Source organism: Sinohyriopsis cumingii, chromosome 15, assembly GCF_028554795.1.
Source record: "Sinohyriopsis cumingii isolate HCF-2022 chromosome 15, ASM2855479v2, whole genome shotgun sequence".
Taxonomy (NCBI): Eukaryota; Metazoa; Mollusca; class Bivalvia; order Unionida; family Unionidae; genus Sinohyriopsis; species Sinohyriopsis cumingii.
The window spans coordinates 72,386,715-72,406,405 of NC_142975.1; the positions used below are offsets into that span (position 1 = coordinate 72,386,715).

General features: G+C 36.1%; 1 protein-coding gene across 1 annotated transcript in view; it reads left to right on the plus strand.

Moving 5' to 3' along the window:
- The first annotated feature begins 14,195 nt into the window (after positions 1–14,195).
- LOC149782056 (protein mono-ADP-ribosyltransferase PARP11-like) overlaps positions 14,196–19,691 on the plus strand; it is a 31,573-nt gene continuing 26,077 nt past the window's right edge. Inside the window, exons 1-2 of the mRNA XM_089933480.1 lie at positions 14,196–14,455; positions 17,140–17,553. Of these exons, the coding sequence (XP_089789606.1) occupies positions 14,232–14,455; positions 17,140–17,553 (638 nt within the window). The 5' untranslated portion in view covers positions 14,196–14,231. The remainder of the gene's footprint in view (positions 14,456–17,139; positions 17,554–19,691) is intronic.

Below are 19,691 nucleotides of genomic sequence, written 5' to 3' on the forward strand. Positions count from 1 at the left end.
AAGCAGCCGCGTTAGGTGCTGTTGGAACCGCTGCTGGAATGGCTCTAAAGAAAAGCAACAGGAAATGGATATAAAAAGGGACGCGGCCTAAGATTACCGGGATCTCGTTGGGGAAGAGGTCTGAGGCTTCCAGGATCACTTCGTTAGATACTCCAGAATCAAATTTTGATTTACTTGATGCTGCTAAACGATTAAAAATAAAAAACCTCAGAGGTGTTTGTATGCGAGATCAATTGCCGCACCGACCAAACAATATTGAAACAGGTATTATTAATCTTGACTCGAATTCAGGACCTGGTACTCATTGGGTATCATACGCGGTTGATCCACGTGGAATCGTTTATTTTGATTCATACGCGTTAGCTCCACTGCGTGAGTTTATCAAGTATGTTGCACCACTTCACGCGCAAGTTTGGTATTCAACGCTACCCACGCAAACAATGACAGATCCGCCAATATGCGGCCGTGAAGTAATTAATGTACTTAACGCTATATCAAAATCATCCAAACCGCTACATAAAGTTGAGCATGATTATACAAGCAACCAATTCGTTTTAAACAGATCTTAGATCTTAGATCTTATATAATGGTTGATACTTACGGAAGAAGATCTTCTTCACGCGTTAAAAAAGTCCGATGACATTGATCTGTCGAAGTACGCGACTAAAGATGAACTCGCTGATATTATGAATCTTGCTGGAGTTGACCCAGATGAGGTTGTTATTTTTCAGGATCGATATGGTAAACTAAAAACCAGCAATATCAAATGGAATGATATAATTCGACGAGTACTCGGTGCGGTCTCGGATAAAATCCCTGTGTTTACTGACAGCGGAAAAATCAGGGATTCAAGTGTATCGTTTACAACCATCAGAGATCAAATTACAGCAAGTGTTGCTAATCGCGTGAAAAATACCGGTGACACAATGACGGGAGAACTCAGCATGAACGGGAATAAGATAGTAGTTTTGAGAGATCCAACATCGGACGAAGATGCCGCAACAAAAAAAATCGTTGACGTCAACTACAACACCGTAGATGGTAAATTATCCACGTTGCGGGCCGAGTATGACGTTCACGTAAACGCGTTTACAAATCTTCGCAGAAACTTTAGAAACGTTAATGAAACCGCCGAGGAATTTTTTGGTAATCCGCACACCGTTGACGTAAAACTCGTTGATATCAAGACGAACATCGACACAATCAAACAAACACAGCAAAAACATCGTATCGGGGATTGCTGAGATCGTTAATAAAACCAGTTTGATTAAAATTCCCGGCGGGGTTACTTCCGGGCATATTACCAACATCGTATACACAGTATCATCGGGATTTGCAACATGGTCGCAGCAAAATAAAACTATCAAGTATATCGCAACAGTCACTGGTGTGTACAGGCTGTCTGTGTTCAGTGCTGCAAAATTTGAAATATTTACAACGTATCCATGGCGTCATTCAACTGCTAAGTTCTCCGGGGTTGTATCTGTTATATTAAATAGCGGAAACGAAGAAATATTTATTCTGGAAGCAGCTGATAAGAAATTAACCGCAACATCTTACTGGTGGTGTTTGGAATTTGTAGCTGAAACACCTCACTTGGTTACTGCATAAAATATAATGAGTACCTCAGTCGACGTTGAAAATGATGTTGCATCGCAACATTATAGGTACAATCAAGCGCGTGAATGGCAGGCAGCGTTGAAAGATCGAGTCAAACAATATACAGTAAAAGTAAAGAAATATCGACGACTACTAGCTATCGTCGACGTGATCGTTTATTCAGTATCCGCTGTTGTTGCTGCAACCGGTGTGATATTATCAACAATGACAGTGATGGCACCAGTAGCTGTAACCATTTGTATTTCAGCTGCAACAACGATTGCAGGTGTGCTCAATATCATTGCGAACAAAATATGTACTTGCACGAATGAAAAATTATCCGATTACATGATAAAATTACACATAGCAACTGTCGCATACTCGAAGTTATCCTCGTTGTTATCAGCGAGTCTCAGTGATGGAATTATATCTGATTCTGAGTTTTCAGAGATGATTAAAATATACAACTGCGCTGGTATTAAAGGTACGAGTATTAATAATGACGGAATTACTCCAGCAGATCGTGACGAACACAACCCCGCACAAGACCACGATGATCTCGGTAAGCTCGATTAATCCTGAATTTAACATCAATTTTCCAACTGCAATTCCAGAAAACAAATTGCACTAGCGCAATTACGAGTATACCATAGTTGGCCAAATATCAGATCGAGATCATTTAATGGTACACCAGCAAATAATTCGCTTGTATTTGCTAATAAGAATAAACCCCATGGAAAACCTGACTGGGTTGTTGTTGGAATACCCACTGGTAGTTATGAGATCGAACAAATCAATGATGAATTTGCACGTAGAATAAAATCAATAACCGGAAAAGAAGCAAAAATATCAATTAACGTTCATGAACCAACGCTGTCTTCTGCAATTGAAATAAACTCTCCTGATTACGTCGTTGATATTTATCAGTCCACGATAAGATCCGTATTAGGATGGCCTGATATTGCGCCAGAATATCATGGACCACCAGAACCGAGGTTAAATGATTTTATCACAGATAAAACAAAGTTTATAATAACTCCAGAATATCAAAGCAAACACCCATGGACTCTAACAAATTACTATATAGGTGGTGTTAGAGCTGTATTTACTGCACCTGATGGCACACAACTTCCTACGATGGTAGGAAGTAGTATGTACTATGTTAGTAATGAAAAAGCGCTTGTCAGTGAAGGATTTATTGGTTTATTTTCCAGTACAATTAAGTCCGAGTATGAACGTGTATTAGGTAATCTACGAAATTTATTTTTTGATATAACACATCTTTATTCAGAAAATACAAGACAACAGATTATTGAAGCAATACAACATTTAAATCATGTTATATCAAATCTTAATTTTATTAATAAAATTATTACTCTATCACTTACTATCAACACTCCAAGACAGTCTGCGTTTACTGGTGGTAGTGTTATTTATAATGCTAAACCTCATATAACAGTTAAAAAATTATTTACTGATCATTATAAGATAACTGACGCGGATATACCAACGTTCATATTGCCAGGATTTGAAACCGGCGAATTGATAAGATCATTAAGTGATCTTATCGCGAAAAACTTTCCTGAAATACTAGCTGTGTGGAGAAAAATAGCCCCACCAGCAACTGTTCTTAGATATAATAATGATCCACACGGAGGCGGCAGACATGTATCTCCGGGAATCGTTAATATAACATCGACAATCGCATTCAATCTTGTTTGTGACGTAATCGATGGCAGCTATCAAATAGATCTCGGAAAATCAAATCAGGCTCAACAAGGATATATCTTATACACGTTCACACCACAAGTTCCCCCTGGGGATTTGATTGTGCAAGAGCCAACCAATCCTGTTTATCTACGTACACATAATCAGTATTTGTCACGAATAAATTTCAAACTCACAGACCACATAGGACGATTAATTGACCTACGTGGGGAGGAATTGATTGTCAATCTACATGTAAGATCGTAGATCTTTATCGTAGATCTTCGTCTTAAAGGCTTTTATCTTAAGATTTCTGTCTTAAATACTTTTGTCGTAATGATTTTTGATCATAGATCTTTGATCAGAAATATTTTATTTTATTTTATCAGAAATATTTTTATTTTTTCTGAAATATTCCAATATTTTAAGTCAAATTTGTTATTTTTTTTCAGCTATTTTAGTCGATTTGTCAAGGAAAATTCGTCAAATTACAGTTTTTCGTAAGGTCAAACCTCAAGTGGTTCTCTAATTGATTTATTGATAAATCGTTAAAAATCCTCATTTTTTCGAAATTACCAGAAAAATTAACAAAAATCGCATTAAAAATCTCATTTTTTGAGCTAATTTTACTGATTTTTAACGATTTATCGATAAATCAATTAGAGAACCGCTTGAGGTTTGACCCGAATGATATTGGAAAATTCATCAATTTTCCTTGACAAATCGACTAAAATAGCTGAAAAAAATAACAAATTTGACTAAAACTATTGAAATATTTCAGAGAAAATAAAATATTTCAGAATAAATAAAATATTTCAGAATAAATATTTAATATTTCAGAATAAATATATAATATTTTAGAATAAATAAAATATTTCAGTATAAATATATAATATTTCAGAATAAATATATAATATTTCAGAATAAAATAAAATAAAATAAAATATTACACGTGCTCGGTCGTTTCACCAACGAAGTTACTTTGGATCGTTTCACGATCTAACATAATTTTTCTTAATTTTCTTATACGAGTACTAATCGTTTTCTTTGCCTCGTATTCGTGTGTGTATTCCTTGGTTTTTACGTTCTTGTAAAATTTCAAAATCAGAAATTATTTTTTCAGGATTTAGTTCATCAGATATATTAATTCCGTCTTTTTCCAATTTTTTAATAGCAACAATTACATCATTAATATGTTCGTAGTTCATTATTATACGATATATAAAATAAAATTTAAAATAAAAAAATATCCCCTATGAACCCCTAGTCGAGTGTTCTAGCGAGTTCAGGAAGGGGCACAGCACAACATATAGTATTTACATATTTACAAGGACAGTACAACCCAGAACTCGTAGCTTGCCACCGCATTCTACCAAGTTCAATGGGCACACGAAACACTATGAAAGCCCCTAACCCGTCAAACAACGGTCTAGAGGCCCAAGAGGGTACGTTTGGTGAAGACAGCACAAACATATACAATGAATGAATGACATGAAATATATACAATGAATGAATGACAATCTTAATTAAGGACGGCACAAACATATACAATCAATGAATGACAGTACAACACGTAGTATTTATATTATATACAATGAATGAATGAAATGAAATATATACAATGAATGAAATTTTAATTAAAGACGGCACAAACATATATGGGCCATTTTCTACGCTCAACAGAATACACACACCCATAATCAGCCCGTGGGTGATACAAAACATGTATCAACCACCGGTGACGTGTGGTTGGAGGGGTTCTGTTGAGCGCAGAGAGGCTGGCGGTGCCCCAATTAATTATAAAAATCGCTAATATGCGTAAACCACCGACAGTTGTCAGTCATGGGATTCGACCCTGGGGCCTCGAGTATCACGGCCAGATACGTTATCAACTGAGCTATCGAATCATCCAACAATATATGTTTCAGAAGTTATTATATAGCTACAGATCGGTTTCTGAATAGATTGTAAACATTTCTGCATTAAAACAACGGTTTCTGAATAGATTGTAAATATTTCTGCATTAAAACAACGGTTTCTGAATAGATTGTAAATATATTTCTGTATTAAAACAGCGGTTTCTGAATATATTGTAAATATGTAAATGAGCAGCGTGTTCTGCCTTGATTTCTCGTAATAGATTGTAAATATCTTGCACTAACAGCGTGTTCTGTCTTGATAAAATATATTTACATACTACCACTGCACCATCAAACGTTTAACCACCTGCAGATCGGTTTAAATATTTCTGTATCTCTGAACAGATTGTAAATATCTGCATTAAAACAGCGTGTTCTGCCTCGATTCCTCATAACAGATCTAAAAATAACTCGCTATATTGTACGATGTGAAATACGTTTATTTTTCTATTTTGTGAGTTAAAAATTCATAAATATCTTTCTTTAGTATAATTATTGATATTAATTACGACGTAGATGATTAATTAACTAATTACAACCATAAAAATTGGAAATCTACGAAGAAAGCTATATTACAGAATTATCTCCCTTTCGCATAATCGAAAAATAAGTAGTATACGATTGTACAATACTGGGTCCCCAAAAAAATAAATGGTTAATTTATACAATTTAAGGTAATTACTTGATAGTGATGATAGTTTATCTCATTAACAATATTGGAAAATAATTTTCTGTTTATATTTACTGGAAAAAGTGGATTTGGTTATATTTTCTGCGACGTATTTTACCACACGCGAGTTAATATCAAAGTATTTCGCAGCTGAATACATTGATTGAAATATAATTTCTTCGCCAGTTTCTATGCTTGTGGATTTTACCGCCCTCCTTACAATTGTTCTGTCATATTTACTAGTCCCTCCCCGTGCAGAATTCTCGCTCTGTTTAACAGCCTGAAGGTTGGATAAATTATTGTCAATTTTCACCCGTTGATATGATCGATTACAAGACCGTCTTTGATCAACCCCTTGTGACACTCGTATGTGAAATGATGACAGTAATAATTTTTCTTCCCAGCACCAAACATCAGATAGCCAGTGTTAATGACAAAACCAACTGGTACTTTCTTCTGATAATTTCTGATCATACCATCAATATTTGATTCGTAGTTTGTTATTGTAGGATGCTTTATAAACTCGTGGTTCATATTTTGCTCCATTATACAACAATATTATTTGTTTAAATCATAATTTGTCTGAAAACTTAGTTAGATAATCCTCCACTGATTTTATAGCGTTGTTATTGACTCTGTCAGGATCGTTATTCTTTCGTCATAATATATTTTAAGCTCTCTGTATCGTTTACTACCACAACACGCACACAACTGTATTTTTCCTCGTACTCCAGCACCACATCGCAGACATGGTATTGGTCCTAAGCTTCCACAGTGAACGTTTTGCATGTGTTGTCCGCAGAATTCCTTTTTACAGGATTTATTACAACGAGTCAATGAACCCACCATGAGCCATTTGCATTGAGACATTGTATACATAATATTTTAATTTAAATATTTGTTTGAAATATAATATGAACGAATTCGATAGATTATCCCGAATAAAGCCCTGGAGCGCAGATAAATTTAATCTCGACAGAATATCTCCTGACCTACCGATGCAAGATCTGGTTGATCTGAAAAATAAAAGTTTGATTAATAAAATTCACGACGCCAAGAAAGAATTTCGCACAGATGGTGCATCTCATGTCTGGTCAACGTTCAAGATTATACGCATCAAAGATATCATCGACGCTATGATGAACGACAAACGAGCAGCAATTATCATTAACTACCTTGACAATCGCAAATATCTTTTCAGAATAAAATTTGTCGTGCTAACAGAAACAGATGATTGGATTATCCGTGACAAATATGATCCTGTCCATAATAATAAAAAAAAACTGTCGTACTAAGTAAAGATTCCAAACTAGGTCTATTGACAGGTATTGACAAACCGTATTATGAACGAGCATATCCTGTAATAACAGTTATTTATGGAATCTATGTGATAAATGAAAAACCTAGCGTTGATAAACTGGCGCCGATGAAATTTTCAAAAATAAACTGTGTAGCTGAACGAGTAACAGAACATTTTACCGCTTCGACTCGTGAAAACGGTCTAACGGATAAAAGACGTAAAATAATAAACACGTGGGGAGAAATGGTTAAAGATACCGGGGCGTCTATCAAAGATGTCGCTGAGTTAGGAAAAAGATTAAAATTTCCAATAACCGTAGCGACGATAACAGGAGAGATTTTGTATGAATCAAAATATAGATCAAAAGGAGCTTCGATTGAAATTATTGATCATAACGCACACGCGTGGACTAACGCAGTAACAATATTTCCACGAGATCGAACTGTTAAATGTTAACCCATAGATAATTCTGATGGAGATATGTTTGATTTTATTAACGAAATAAGTAAAAACGATCCTGTGTCAGTATGGTTATTTCAGAGTTCTAACGACGAATCAGATATGGAAAAAAAAAAAATTTGATCAGTTTGTGAGACCAAATGGCGTTATTTATCGAACAGATCTTCTTCACGAGAAAATGATAAATCTTGCACTGCAATATACTGATGATACTGACGAACTATTGAGCAACTGCTTTACTGTTCCGTCAGTTGCGGCTCATTTTGCTAGAAAGAAAAATTCGTGGAAACCAACTAGGTTTGATTTTCTTGATGACATAGTATCCAGTTGTGTCGAATATGGACACGGCGGATTGTGGAATACTAAATACGATCACAGAGATGTTATTTCAGTTGATATGGTCGCGTGTTATCCCGGAAGTTTTCTCGGGATGGGAGATTGTTCTGTATACTTTAAAAGATTTGGTCATCCGACGCACGAAATGACGCGAGTATCGATAAATGGACCATTACCGGATTTTGACCTGACTGGATTCGCTTGTATCGAGTCATTCGAAATGTCTAAAGGACTTCATCCAGTTTGTTATGTTTGGTTTGGAAAACATTTTTCAGAAAAAATGTGGACACCAATAGTTCTATTACGGTATATGCTTGATTGTGCGATATTAATATCGCTGACGATCAGCGAAGCAATTATATCATATCGAAAACAAACCGAAGTTTGGTTACCACAACAAAAAGAATGTTCTGATGAAACTGATTATGAAAATAAGATCACAAAAGATCTTGGTAGAAAAATAATTGGCAAGTTCACTCAAAGAGGATCATATGATCATAACCGACATTGTACAAGATTGATCATGGACGATGCTGAGTTAGATTTCATAATCGCTGATACAACAATAAGAACACGTTTATAAGTCAAGAAATAGCTTTCTTGCCAAATGGAAATAAACTAGGTACAATTGTGAGCTACATGGACGGTGAGTCACCACAGTTTACTCATTTAAGATCTTCAATGTTAGCGTACGTTTCGATAAATTTATTAACGATGATAAATAAGGTTTCTAAGTTTGCTGTCAGAGTTGCTACGGATTCGTTTTATATAAGTAAAAAATATTCAATACTGTTTGAAAAATTAAACATAGACACTAGTGCATCGTGGGTTCGTGGAGAATAAAAAAGGAAAATATACTTAATTATTCCGAATCCGCTGATGTTGCGGTTAAAGATATTTACTGTAAAAAATATCAAACATCAAAATTATCGTCGACAACTTCGTTGTTACCATCGGTATACGATCCAATAACTAGACACAAAACAGTTTATCTAAACGGACCTGGAATTTCTGGTAAAACCACTCGAGCTATCGAACTATTTCAGAATTCAGATATGATTGTGCTAACACCTACACACAGACTCGCGCGAGAAATGAAACAACGAGGAGTACAATCATGTACTTATCACAGCTTTTTCCGATGGAAGGGTGATACATGGACATCTTTAAGGATGGGAGAAAAATATATTCCAAGGATTATAATATGGGATGAAATATGCACTGTTCCGCTAGAAACATTAAAAATATTTCTTGATTGGTTATTAACAAGAAATACTGCTGTGATAATGTGCGGCGATCACGGTCAACCACCACCCGTAGTTGGACCATCTCCACGTGATTGGCTGAAAAATTTCGTTGATCACTATGAAGAAATAACTGATGATCATAGAGCACTTGATGCAGAATTAAAGGAATTAAAAAAATTAATCAGACTACAACCGAATAAAATTCAGTGGGAAGTAATGCGCGAGATAATTTCAGAAACACCCATGAAAGAGTTTCTGCAAACGTGGAGACCAAACGATTTGATAGTTACAAGTAGAAAGATAGTTCGTGATACACTTGAACGGGAGTTGTTTCAGTTACAACGAGAAAAGTTTCCAACGTTGCCAGTTCCGTTATGTTATCGACCAGCAGATACGCGACGGCAAAATATTGACGTTGATATTCCAGGACACTTGACAGAGTCAAGGAAACAGAATCTTGTGTTGAATGATATTGTTGCAGTTGATGTTGATGTTGTTGAAGATGCTCTACGTGCTGATAAATCCCCGTGGACGCTTGGATACGCAATGACGATTCATTCATCTCAGGGATTAACTATTACTGATACAGTTGTTTGGATCGTTGATGATCGTATCGAATGGTCGAACTTAGTTTATCTTGCAGTGTCTCGAGTTAGAAAAATATCTCAACTGCGGAGAATCGTCATGGACTCGTCAGTGATCAACGATGATATTGACGAATGTCAAAATGATATAATAAGAAAAAAATTATCTGGTTACAAACAAGGTGACAAAAAGAAAAACAAACGCGATTTTGATCTTGATGTTGATTTTATTAATGCGCTGAAACAACAACAGAATAATAATTGTGCAAGTTGTAATTGTATAATGTTATGGCGGTATCTGAAAAATGATCCAAGACAATTTACCGTAGATAGAAAAAATAACAATCTTGGTCATACACGAGAAAATATCATGTTGACCTGTCTTGAATGTAACCGACGTCAAGGTGCTGGACCAGTGCTAGTTAAGTGATTTGGGTGGTAATTGTGTGTCATCGGGAATTACTTGTAATTGTTCACGTACAAATCCACGCTGAGGAGCAGTTGAATCTAATCGGTAGATTGCGGGTCTACCTGAGGATCTCGTCACGGTGGATATCTTGTGAGTCGTAATACTCCAAATAGGATCAGTCGCTCTTTTTTTACCACCTTCAAGTTCACCGGGCTCATATAAATACCTGACAGTGATATTACCTAATAATGGTTTGCGCTGAAAAATCACGTCGTTGTATTGGTAAATGCGCTTTTGTAATTGCATGAATAGGTTTCATGTTGGTTGTAATCTCATTATTTAATGCAGTTACAACATTTGGTAATCTTGCCACCCATTCACGAGATCTTTTATCTTGAATGAATTCCTTCGCGTATTGATATCCAAATAACCGCTCAGCAAGTGTTCGATTAAATCGTTCAACAATTGCCTGATCACGATGAATTGCAGTATGTCCTCGTCGTATTTTGACATTATGTTGCTTCATTAACGATGATACTGGACCAAGAAATTCTTTGCCAGGGTTAACTTGTAACAGCTGTGGCCATCGTAGACCACCTCGTTGATAAATTCGTTTAAACGCAAAAGCAACTTCAGCAGCTGTCTTTGTTGACAACGGCTCCGCTTCTTTATATCTACTTGCAACATCAACAACGGTTAGCGCTTATTTGTACGTTTTTCTACATACAGTATCATGTGGTAAAAACAGAATATCAGCTTGATGAACTTCATTAGGAACACTAACATCGAAATACGCGTAATGAATTTGTTTCGGTGGTGGTAGGTAAATTTGCCATATTGCCTGTTTGGATAACCACGCTTTAGCAGTAGAATGTTTAACCGCTGCTGCATCAGCAAGTTTACTAATTGCTGCTTTACCTTTCCAGTATCCAATTGGGGAATAATAAATCGATTCCATTTTATATATTACCAGCCCCTAGCGTTAATTTACCTTTCATCGCGGATCTTACTAACCAATTAGCTAGTGATTCTTTGATATTTTTATTTTTTATAGAATTTATCGCATGAATTAATTTCACATCTGCAATATGCCTATTTTGTAGATCATTGCTTTTATACGCAACATCATGAGCATGGCATGCTTTATCAACAGCGTTTATTGGTTCCTCGCCTGGTTTTGGTTGATCCTGATTATCAAGCCTGATATCGAGTCGAGTACCAGGACCGCAATAATTATATCCTGGTAGATGCTTTTCTCCTGGGTATTTAGCCCACGGAGTCCCGGGTAATTTTGTTAATTTTGCTGCAATATCACCTCCTCGTTGCTTGTTTTTTAACGCTGACTTTGTCCCTGAATTATCACCGGGAATAAATTTAAATTTCTTTGTACCACACCGCGTACACTTACCCGTAACTGCTGATCTGTTATTTTTTGTGGTAATAGTTGTTAGTGTATCCGTAGGGGTACGCGTTCTACACTTCACACAATATAAATCCATGGATATTTTATACAGCATGGATATAATTGATTTTTCAGCGACAAGAAAACGAGAACCTGTCAAGCACCATCCTGTGTTACCAAATTCCATCAGAATGATAATAATAGGACCATCTGGAAGTGGAAAGACATAGTTGTTACTTAATCTTATAATGAGATGGTTAAAGTGGGATAAATTGTATTTGGTAGCCCCGTCAGTTGATGATCAACGATGTCATAATGTGCTCAAGGATTTTAATGAAAACGCGCGAATAGATAAAGATAACGATGTTATCGAGTTTATAACCGATATTGATGAAGCACCATCCGTTGATTCCATAGACGGATTTATTAATAATTTAGTTGTATACGATGATGTGATGCTGGACAAACAATCAAATCCAGCTAGGATTTTTTCCCGTGGTAGACATAAAAACACCGATGTCATTTATGTTACTCAACGATACACACAAATACCAAAAGTGATCAGAGATAACTGTAATATTTTAGTTGTGTTTAATGGAGTTGATACACATACGTTGCGAAATATTCATCAAACTTGGTGCAGCGGTGACATAATTAAATTCAGAAACTTCTTTTCACGAGCGCAAGCTACTCCGCATGGATTTATAACAATAAATTTGCACGATCCTAGAACAAGATATCGTATTGGACTTGATAAAATATTTGGATAAATTAATAGCAGCAGAGGGGGCGAGACCTCAAGTTGGTTCGTTTTTTTTGTAATATACTCGCCATTAACAAGTTTTTAGTTGGAGAAACAACGTGGACTAACCTAGGGACTCTAGGGACTCTTTGAGAGCCCTCCGTAGTTAGTTATTTTGATTTTTAAGGTTATTAATCCTTTTTTTTAGGAAGGCTCATTTCGGTGTTTGGACGCTTCCAAAGTCGGTCTGTTCGCCCCCTCTGCTGCTTCTGCTGTTTGCTATCCGTTCTTTATTTTTGTCTAGGTGTTAATCCTCACTAACCAGTGTTTCAGTTTTGGCAGCTCAGTGTTTTAGCAATATATGTAAAAATATCATTGACTTAGAAGTGAATAGATATGGGTATTGTAGAAAAACTGACTTTTTTCTTCTTCTTTTTTATTAGTATTATTATTATTTTTATTATTATTATTATTATTATTATTATTATTATTCAATCTTGTAAACGGTCCTTTTTAACCCGGGCCTTTTCCGTCCAGGTCCTTTCTGACCCGTTACTCGCCTTTCTGGACCGGGCCTTTTTAACCCGGGCCGTTTTGGTACTGGGCCTTTCTGACCCGTTACCGTTCTAGCTGTGGACTTCCGGTTCATCTTGCGGATGTGTACTGCAAGACACTGTTGACTACTTTCGCTTTAATAACAGCTTTTCTGTATGAAAATCGAGTACTGCAACTCATCAGCATGCCACACATTGATAAATTTAGCTTAGACACGTTCTTTTCTGTAATAAATTATGTATCTTAATAAACCACTGTTCTGATTCTGGGTTAATCAAGGTTTTCGATACTGTGGAGCCTACAACCTTACCGACTGAAATCGTTATTCCAGGCTGAGTTTGTTTTGGCTGCATATCATCATCATGTGTGAAATGTGGGATTAATAATCATATTAGTAAAAGGAAGCTTTTTATATTTTCGGATATCTTGAAAAAAGGTGTATAAAACATTTTATAGTAAATGATGTGGTAGGTTGATTATATTGGTCACCATGGTAAAGTGTATGATGTAATAGGTAAGGTCAGTTACATTTGTCACAACCTATAGTATCAGTTCCAGGATTAGATTTTCAAAGATCTGACTCTGTATCCAAAACATACAAAATACTTTTTTAGTATTATGTTCTAAAAAATTACAATGGCATTCAGCCGATATCGCTTACCTGCTCCCATGTTTATGCAACAACAGCCAGAGTTAACTGCTCCAGCAGGCATTGATCCTAATGTTGAAATTGTACGACTGGCTTTGAAGATTTTATGCTCCAAACAGTGTCCACTGTCTTTGATGGAGATACACAGTGAACTTTGTAACCAAAGTGCTGGTGGGTTTATAGATAGTCAGTTTATTTCTGCTCTTGGCGTATCCCATTTAAATGGTATCCTGAATTGTTACCCTGATCATTTTGCTCTAGTTAGATTTTCGACACATCAAACTGCAGTAAAACCACAAACCAGGATTGAACTTTGCAAAACTCACTGTTCCAAGAATGGATACTGTCCAGGGCGACCCACTGTACCATGTAATGGATTACATATCTGTAAATTTTATATTCTTGATAGTTGTAAAATTGGAAACTGTAAATTTGGACATGATCTTACGACACAGCATAATATGCAAATACGACGAGACTATCTGTTGGATCATCTAAAAATAAAAGAGCTAAAATATTTGCTGAATCTAGCAGAAAATCGGTCTGAAACAACAGTTCCAAGAATATGTAAATTTTACAATAATGAAGGAGGATGCCGTTATCAGCAGCAGGGAAAATCATGCCCACATTTGCATGTATGTAGGCATTACATCATGGACAAATGTAGCTTTGGGCCACGCTGTAAGAGGAATCATGACATTTTTGTCACCGATGTCAAAGAAATTTTGACTCGTTACAAAATAAATATTAGCAGAACTCCCAAAGAAATCATTGCAGAATTACAAGAGGCCTTGTCAAAAGATGAGGACAGTAAAAGTGAAACCAGTGAAGTTCTTGACCAGAGACGTAAAACAGCCCCAGGCTTGGTTTCAAAAAGGTACGCTCTGTGTGTGTGTGTGTGTGTGTGTGTGTGTGTGTGTGTGTGTGTGATTGTGTTTGTGATTTAGATTTTAAAAACTGCTTTTTAAAAAAATCAGTCATATTGCTACAGTGTCTGTAGTGAGACAGTTTATAGTGATGTCTAGCACTAGGGCATCTTGCTGCAGACAAGTGGCATCATGTCCCACCCGGTCACATTATTCTGAAACCAGGCCAACAAATCCTAACACTGACCTCTTAACGCTGAGCACCACTGGTGAGGCAGCTGTTAGTTACCATTTTTACAAGTCTCTGGTATGACTCAGCTGGGGTTTGAACCTATGACCTCTCATATCTGAGGTGGTTGCTCTAACCACTTAGGCCACTGGAGCAGTCATTTTGTGTATGTGTGTGTGTGTTGTATGTCGCACATAATGTAACATGACTGTTTTCAGACAAGGTGAGAAAGCAAAACGGATAGAAAGGTTTTATACTGTTATATAAATACACAAATTAAGTATAATTAGAGCTTATGCAAACATGAACATCCTTATCAGAGCTTAATCACGCATATTTGGATGCAGATTGTTTGTCTCGGATGCAGAAAATCACATACACAGGAGTCCTCCTTACACATGCAATTGCTTGTGTACCAAATTCAGTGGCTTAATCAATGCCAGTCCTATTTCATCCACCTGATGAGTGGGAAAATGTGTTGATCAATTGATTATTTAGCTCTGCTGATATTTCCAATGATAGAATTCAGTGGCTGAAAGTACCTCAGATGTACATGTTGTCATTATAAGAGTACATCAAAAGAACAATATGCAATAGCTTGGTGGCAAGTTCTAAGACTTGCTGCTGAGTGGTGGGAAAATGTACTGATATTCACAATGACTGAATATTCAGAGGCAGAAAGACCCAGAGATATACATATGGTCATTATAAGAGTACATCAAGTGAACAACTGCTTTCATTCTCTTGTTCATTTCCTAGTGTAGATGATAAAGTAGTGCTCATGACCACAAAATCAAGGCATGTCAAAACTTTGACAAAATGCCATTTTTGCAAATTTGGATAAGTATTTTGGGGTTAAAGGGCAGATTGATGAAGACTGTAATGAGATTCAAAAGAGTGCTAAAGTTGCTAGAATGGATAGTTTGGATGGGATAGTAGCGCAGTGTAAGAAAGTGTGATTCCTGGCTTTGTGTTCAGATAAAGACCTTTCCTTGAATTGACAAAATTCAGTCCGATTCTAATGAACAAACGAGAGCTAAGCCTATATGTCAGTGGTGTAAAGAATTTGGAAAAGTAAGCTCAGTGACAACCACTGGTTCTTCTCATCTGGACATTTAACCGCTTCAGGTTTGCCCAATATCCTTATGGGAGGGGATTGCAACTTTTGCTGGAGGGATTCCTTTTTTTTATACCAAAATAGGAGTCCTGGACTTCTAGTTGTAAAATCCTAGCAAGACCTCTGATTATATAATAAGAGGTCTGTAGGTAATATTTGCCTATCCAACAGTTGGTTTAGTCATGCAAATTTTGATTCAGCAAATTTAGTCCAGTAAATGAGAGTTGATGGTACTGTATATGAATTTTTGGATAGGACAGACATTCGTCATAGAGAAAGACACATAGGGGAATAGGGGAATGGATTGCACCCTTTAACAACACCAAATTATTAATTATAGTGATAAATGCTCTTAATTATATATTTTTTTTTAAAATTCTCAGTGACAAATAACCATTACTATTAATTGTCTGCTGTCATTTATTGATTGTTTTTAATGTTACAGCAAGTGTTATCCATCCTTTGCTGTAGCAAAGAGACCTAACTCATTGATTTATTGTTTTCACTCAACCGCTCTTTCAAAATGGCAATATGCATGGATATAATTTTTCAGTGATAATCCCATACTTATGGTAAGTCCATATTCCCCTTTTATGAAGCCAATGCTTGATTATAAGTAACTGCATGCCAGATGTTTGGGTAAGAAGGCCCTTATGATCTTCATCATAAATGATACATATATTTTATTAATATACATATTTCTACAGTAGCTTGTTTATAACCTGTAAGAGCATGATGTTGAAGAAATGTATCTGTTAATTTGCCAACTGAGACTGGGGACTATCAGATACATATATGACTTCTGCTTTGGCAACTGAGATGGCAGCATTGGCAATATTTGTGTGTGTGTGTGGGATTTGGATTTTTAATGTAGCCGTAACAATTTTTCAGTCATATCTCTACAGTGTCTTCAATGTGGCAGTTTATAGTGATGTCTAGCACTGCATGGGGCATCATGCTGCAGACTAGTAGCATCATGTCCCACTCAGTCACATGAAAAAGACTCTTCGTTAAAGTTTTTATATAAGCTTTTGCCTGTCAGTATGGGAGGTTAAATGTAGAAAAACATTAGTTACATTTAAATTTTTAAAGAGTTTTACTTAATTTGACACCTGCAGTCACAGCAGGAAGAAACACACAGACACAAAAACACAAACACACACAAACACAAACACACACAAACACACATAAGAGATCTGGTGTTGTAACCTTTGTATCACAATCCCTTCAGGGATTGTTGGTATGGTCCTGGATTGGTGGGGGGAGATGTAATAAAAAGCAGTGGGATTGGCAATGGAATTATCACACATGTAATTTTTATGGTGATGATGATGGCAACTCTTTTGCAGATGCACGTCTACTCCAAACCTTGCCATGCAGAAGATGTCTCTTTATCCACAGCCAGATTCCTCTGTCACTGATTCTGATGAAGGTTCATCAGTTGACAGTGACAGAGTCCAAGGTGGTGCAAGAATAAAGTCATCAAGGTCAAAAAAGCACCGAAGTCGGTCAAAGAAAAAGAACGCACCTGACAGGCAGCAGTCATTTGACTCTAGCCAAGGAACACATATTTGCCTATACAATTTGCGAGGACAGTGTTGGTTCAAAGATTCATGCAGAAATGTACACAAGAATATGCCATACCAATGGCAAATACGATACCAGTCTGACGGTGTATGGGAAGACCTTGGTGAACAGGATAATTTGGATGTGGAGTTGAACTTCAGCAACCCAGATTGTAATGACTGCTTTTGTGAAGACAGGTAATCATCAGCCCACCTGTGTGACCTTGCATTTGTCTGTCCATCACTTTGTTACCTGAACTGTTGTCTGTTGATCATGTTTGGTATGATGATTTATAAAAATGGCATCAAAAAGTTTTGATGTAGACCTCAGGGAAAGTGAGGATCAAAGGTCCCATTTTTATAGGTCACATGGACCTGATCATCATCTACATCAGTTAATGAAGGATGATAATATTAACAAGAATGAATAGATGACAACAAAGTTTTCAGTTTTTAATGCACCAAGGTTGAAATGGGTTGGAAATTTGCAGTGTTAACACATTAACCCCTGGCGATGAGTTTATGTGGCAGGAGGTAGTAGCCTACTGACAAGCTCTGTAATGTCAAGTTCATGTATGATACGTTAAAGTGGGTGGTATTATAGAAAGGTAGACAGATGTATCTCTCTAATGAATCCAAATAATCTGGAAGTTCTAGTTGCACTACAAAATACAGAGGGAAAAACCTAATTTTTTGGACCTGATTTTTTTCCACCCAAAATTCGCCCGTGGTCGGAATCCGATTTTGTGTCCAGATTTTAGACTTTTTGGTTTCAGATCTAAAGCAGACTGGTATGAACTGCAAACAGACAGATGGATCTTTGCAAAGGGTAGGATAAGATGGGCATTTGGAATAAAGAATGGTCTTGATATGAAAATAATGGGTCCATTAAGCAAAAAAAAAAAAAAGAACTCCAACTTTTATCCTTCTGCTCATGTGCAAGCCAAATAGCCAATGAAAAATTATGTTTCTAACACAACTAGGCATTAGGTTATTGGAAAATCACCTGGAAGTTGATATATTAGGATGTATTCAGAAATAGCTTTCCTACTCGAATTTCAGGCGAAAATGACAAAAACCACCAGGGGATAATGTGTTAACAGTGAATCCCAAGAAGAATGAACAGTATGAACCCTAATTGTTTGACACAGTGGCAGTCTGTGCTTGCATTTGGGTACACATAATACATGGGTTAGTACTGTAGAAATATGATCTTTGATCATACCCACCTTATAAGAGGAACTGTGTTATAAATAAGTACCTTAAACTGAGGGAGTTCTTATAAGCAAAGCCATCTTAATCTGATGGATGTTGAAAATGCTGTATCACTATGAAGTATTGTGCATATAAAACTATAAAACAAATTTGCTCTATTATCTGTTAAATAACATTTATTGATACTGGTCAGTCATGACCTGAAATTATGTTTGTTTTTAAATTGAATATTCCTGTTATACAGAATTTTCCTACTTACAGCCATTATGCACATTTTGTTTTGGTAGCTCCTATTGAATGGAAAGTCATATTGACATGATGTTTTCACCAGAAGACTCAGTATGATATCTAGTTGGTCCAGAACGAAATTGATGATGATCTGGTATCCAGAATGGATGCTACAGTGGCCATCTTTGAAAATCTTTTCTTAGTGGCTGGTCATATCACCATGAGGTTTTCACTGAAAGACTTCTTATAATGTTTTGTTGGTGCTAATGAAAATAGTACCAATCTGATGTCCAATATTTCTAAGACAGCGGCCATCTTCAAAATCTTGTTAATACTACATCAACTGAATGAAAAGTGTTAAATACATTTAATTTGTTATATTTGCTGGCTTTTCTTTATAATTGTGTGTATTGTATAATTGTAATTTGTAAATGACCTTGTCCAAAATCATGTTCATTTTATACCTGACTGGGGTCATTCAATCTATAAACAAATATAATAAATAGCTTATATTTCTCTGTGGATAGATTAAATATTAGGATCATTATCTTAATCTTAGTCAAGGACATTGGTATTCCCACATGGATGGACCTGTTATACCTGATGTTTACCATGTTTTTTTATTATAATTTCAGTAACATATTTTATCTTGCTGACAGCATAGAATTTTCTTGAAATGAACATTTGACCCTCATCTTGGTTAAAATGTTGTCTCTTAGGTTTTTATGTCCTTGTTTACTTGAAAAATTTCTCATTCTTGCTTTACCAATTTGTAGCAGAATTATTCTTATTGTTGTGTTCAGTTTTGGCTTGGGTGGAATTATTTATTCAAATTATTATTCTCTGGAATCACAAAGTGATCAATGATATTCTTTGGACAGGAACATTAATTT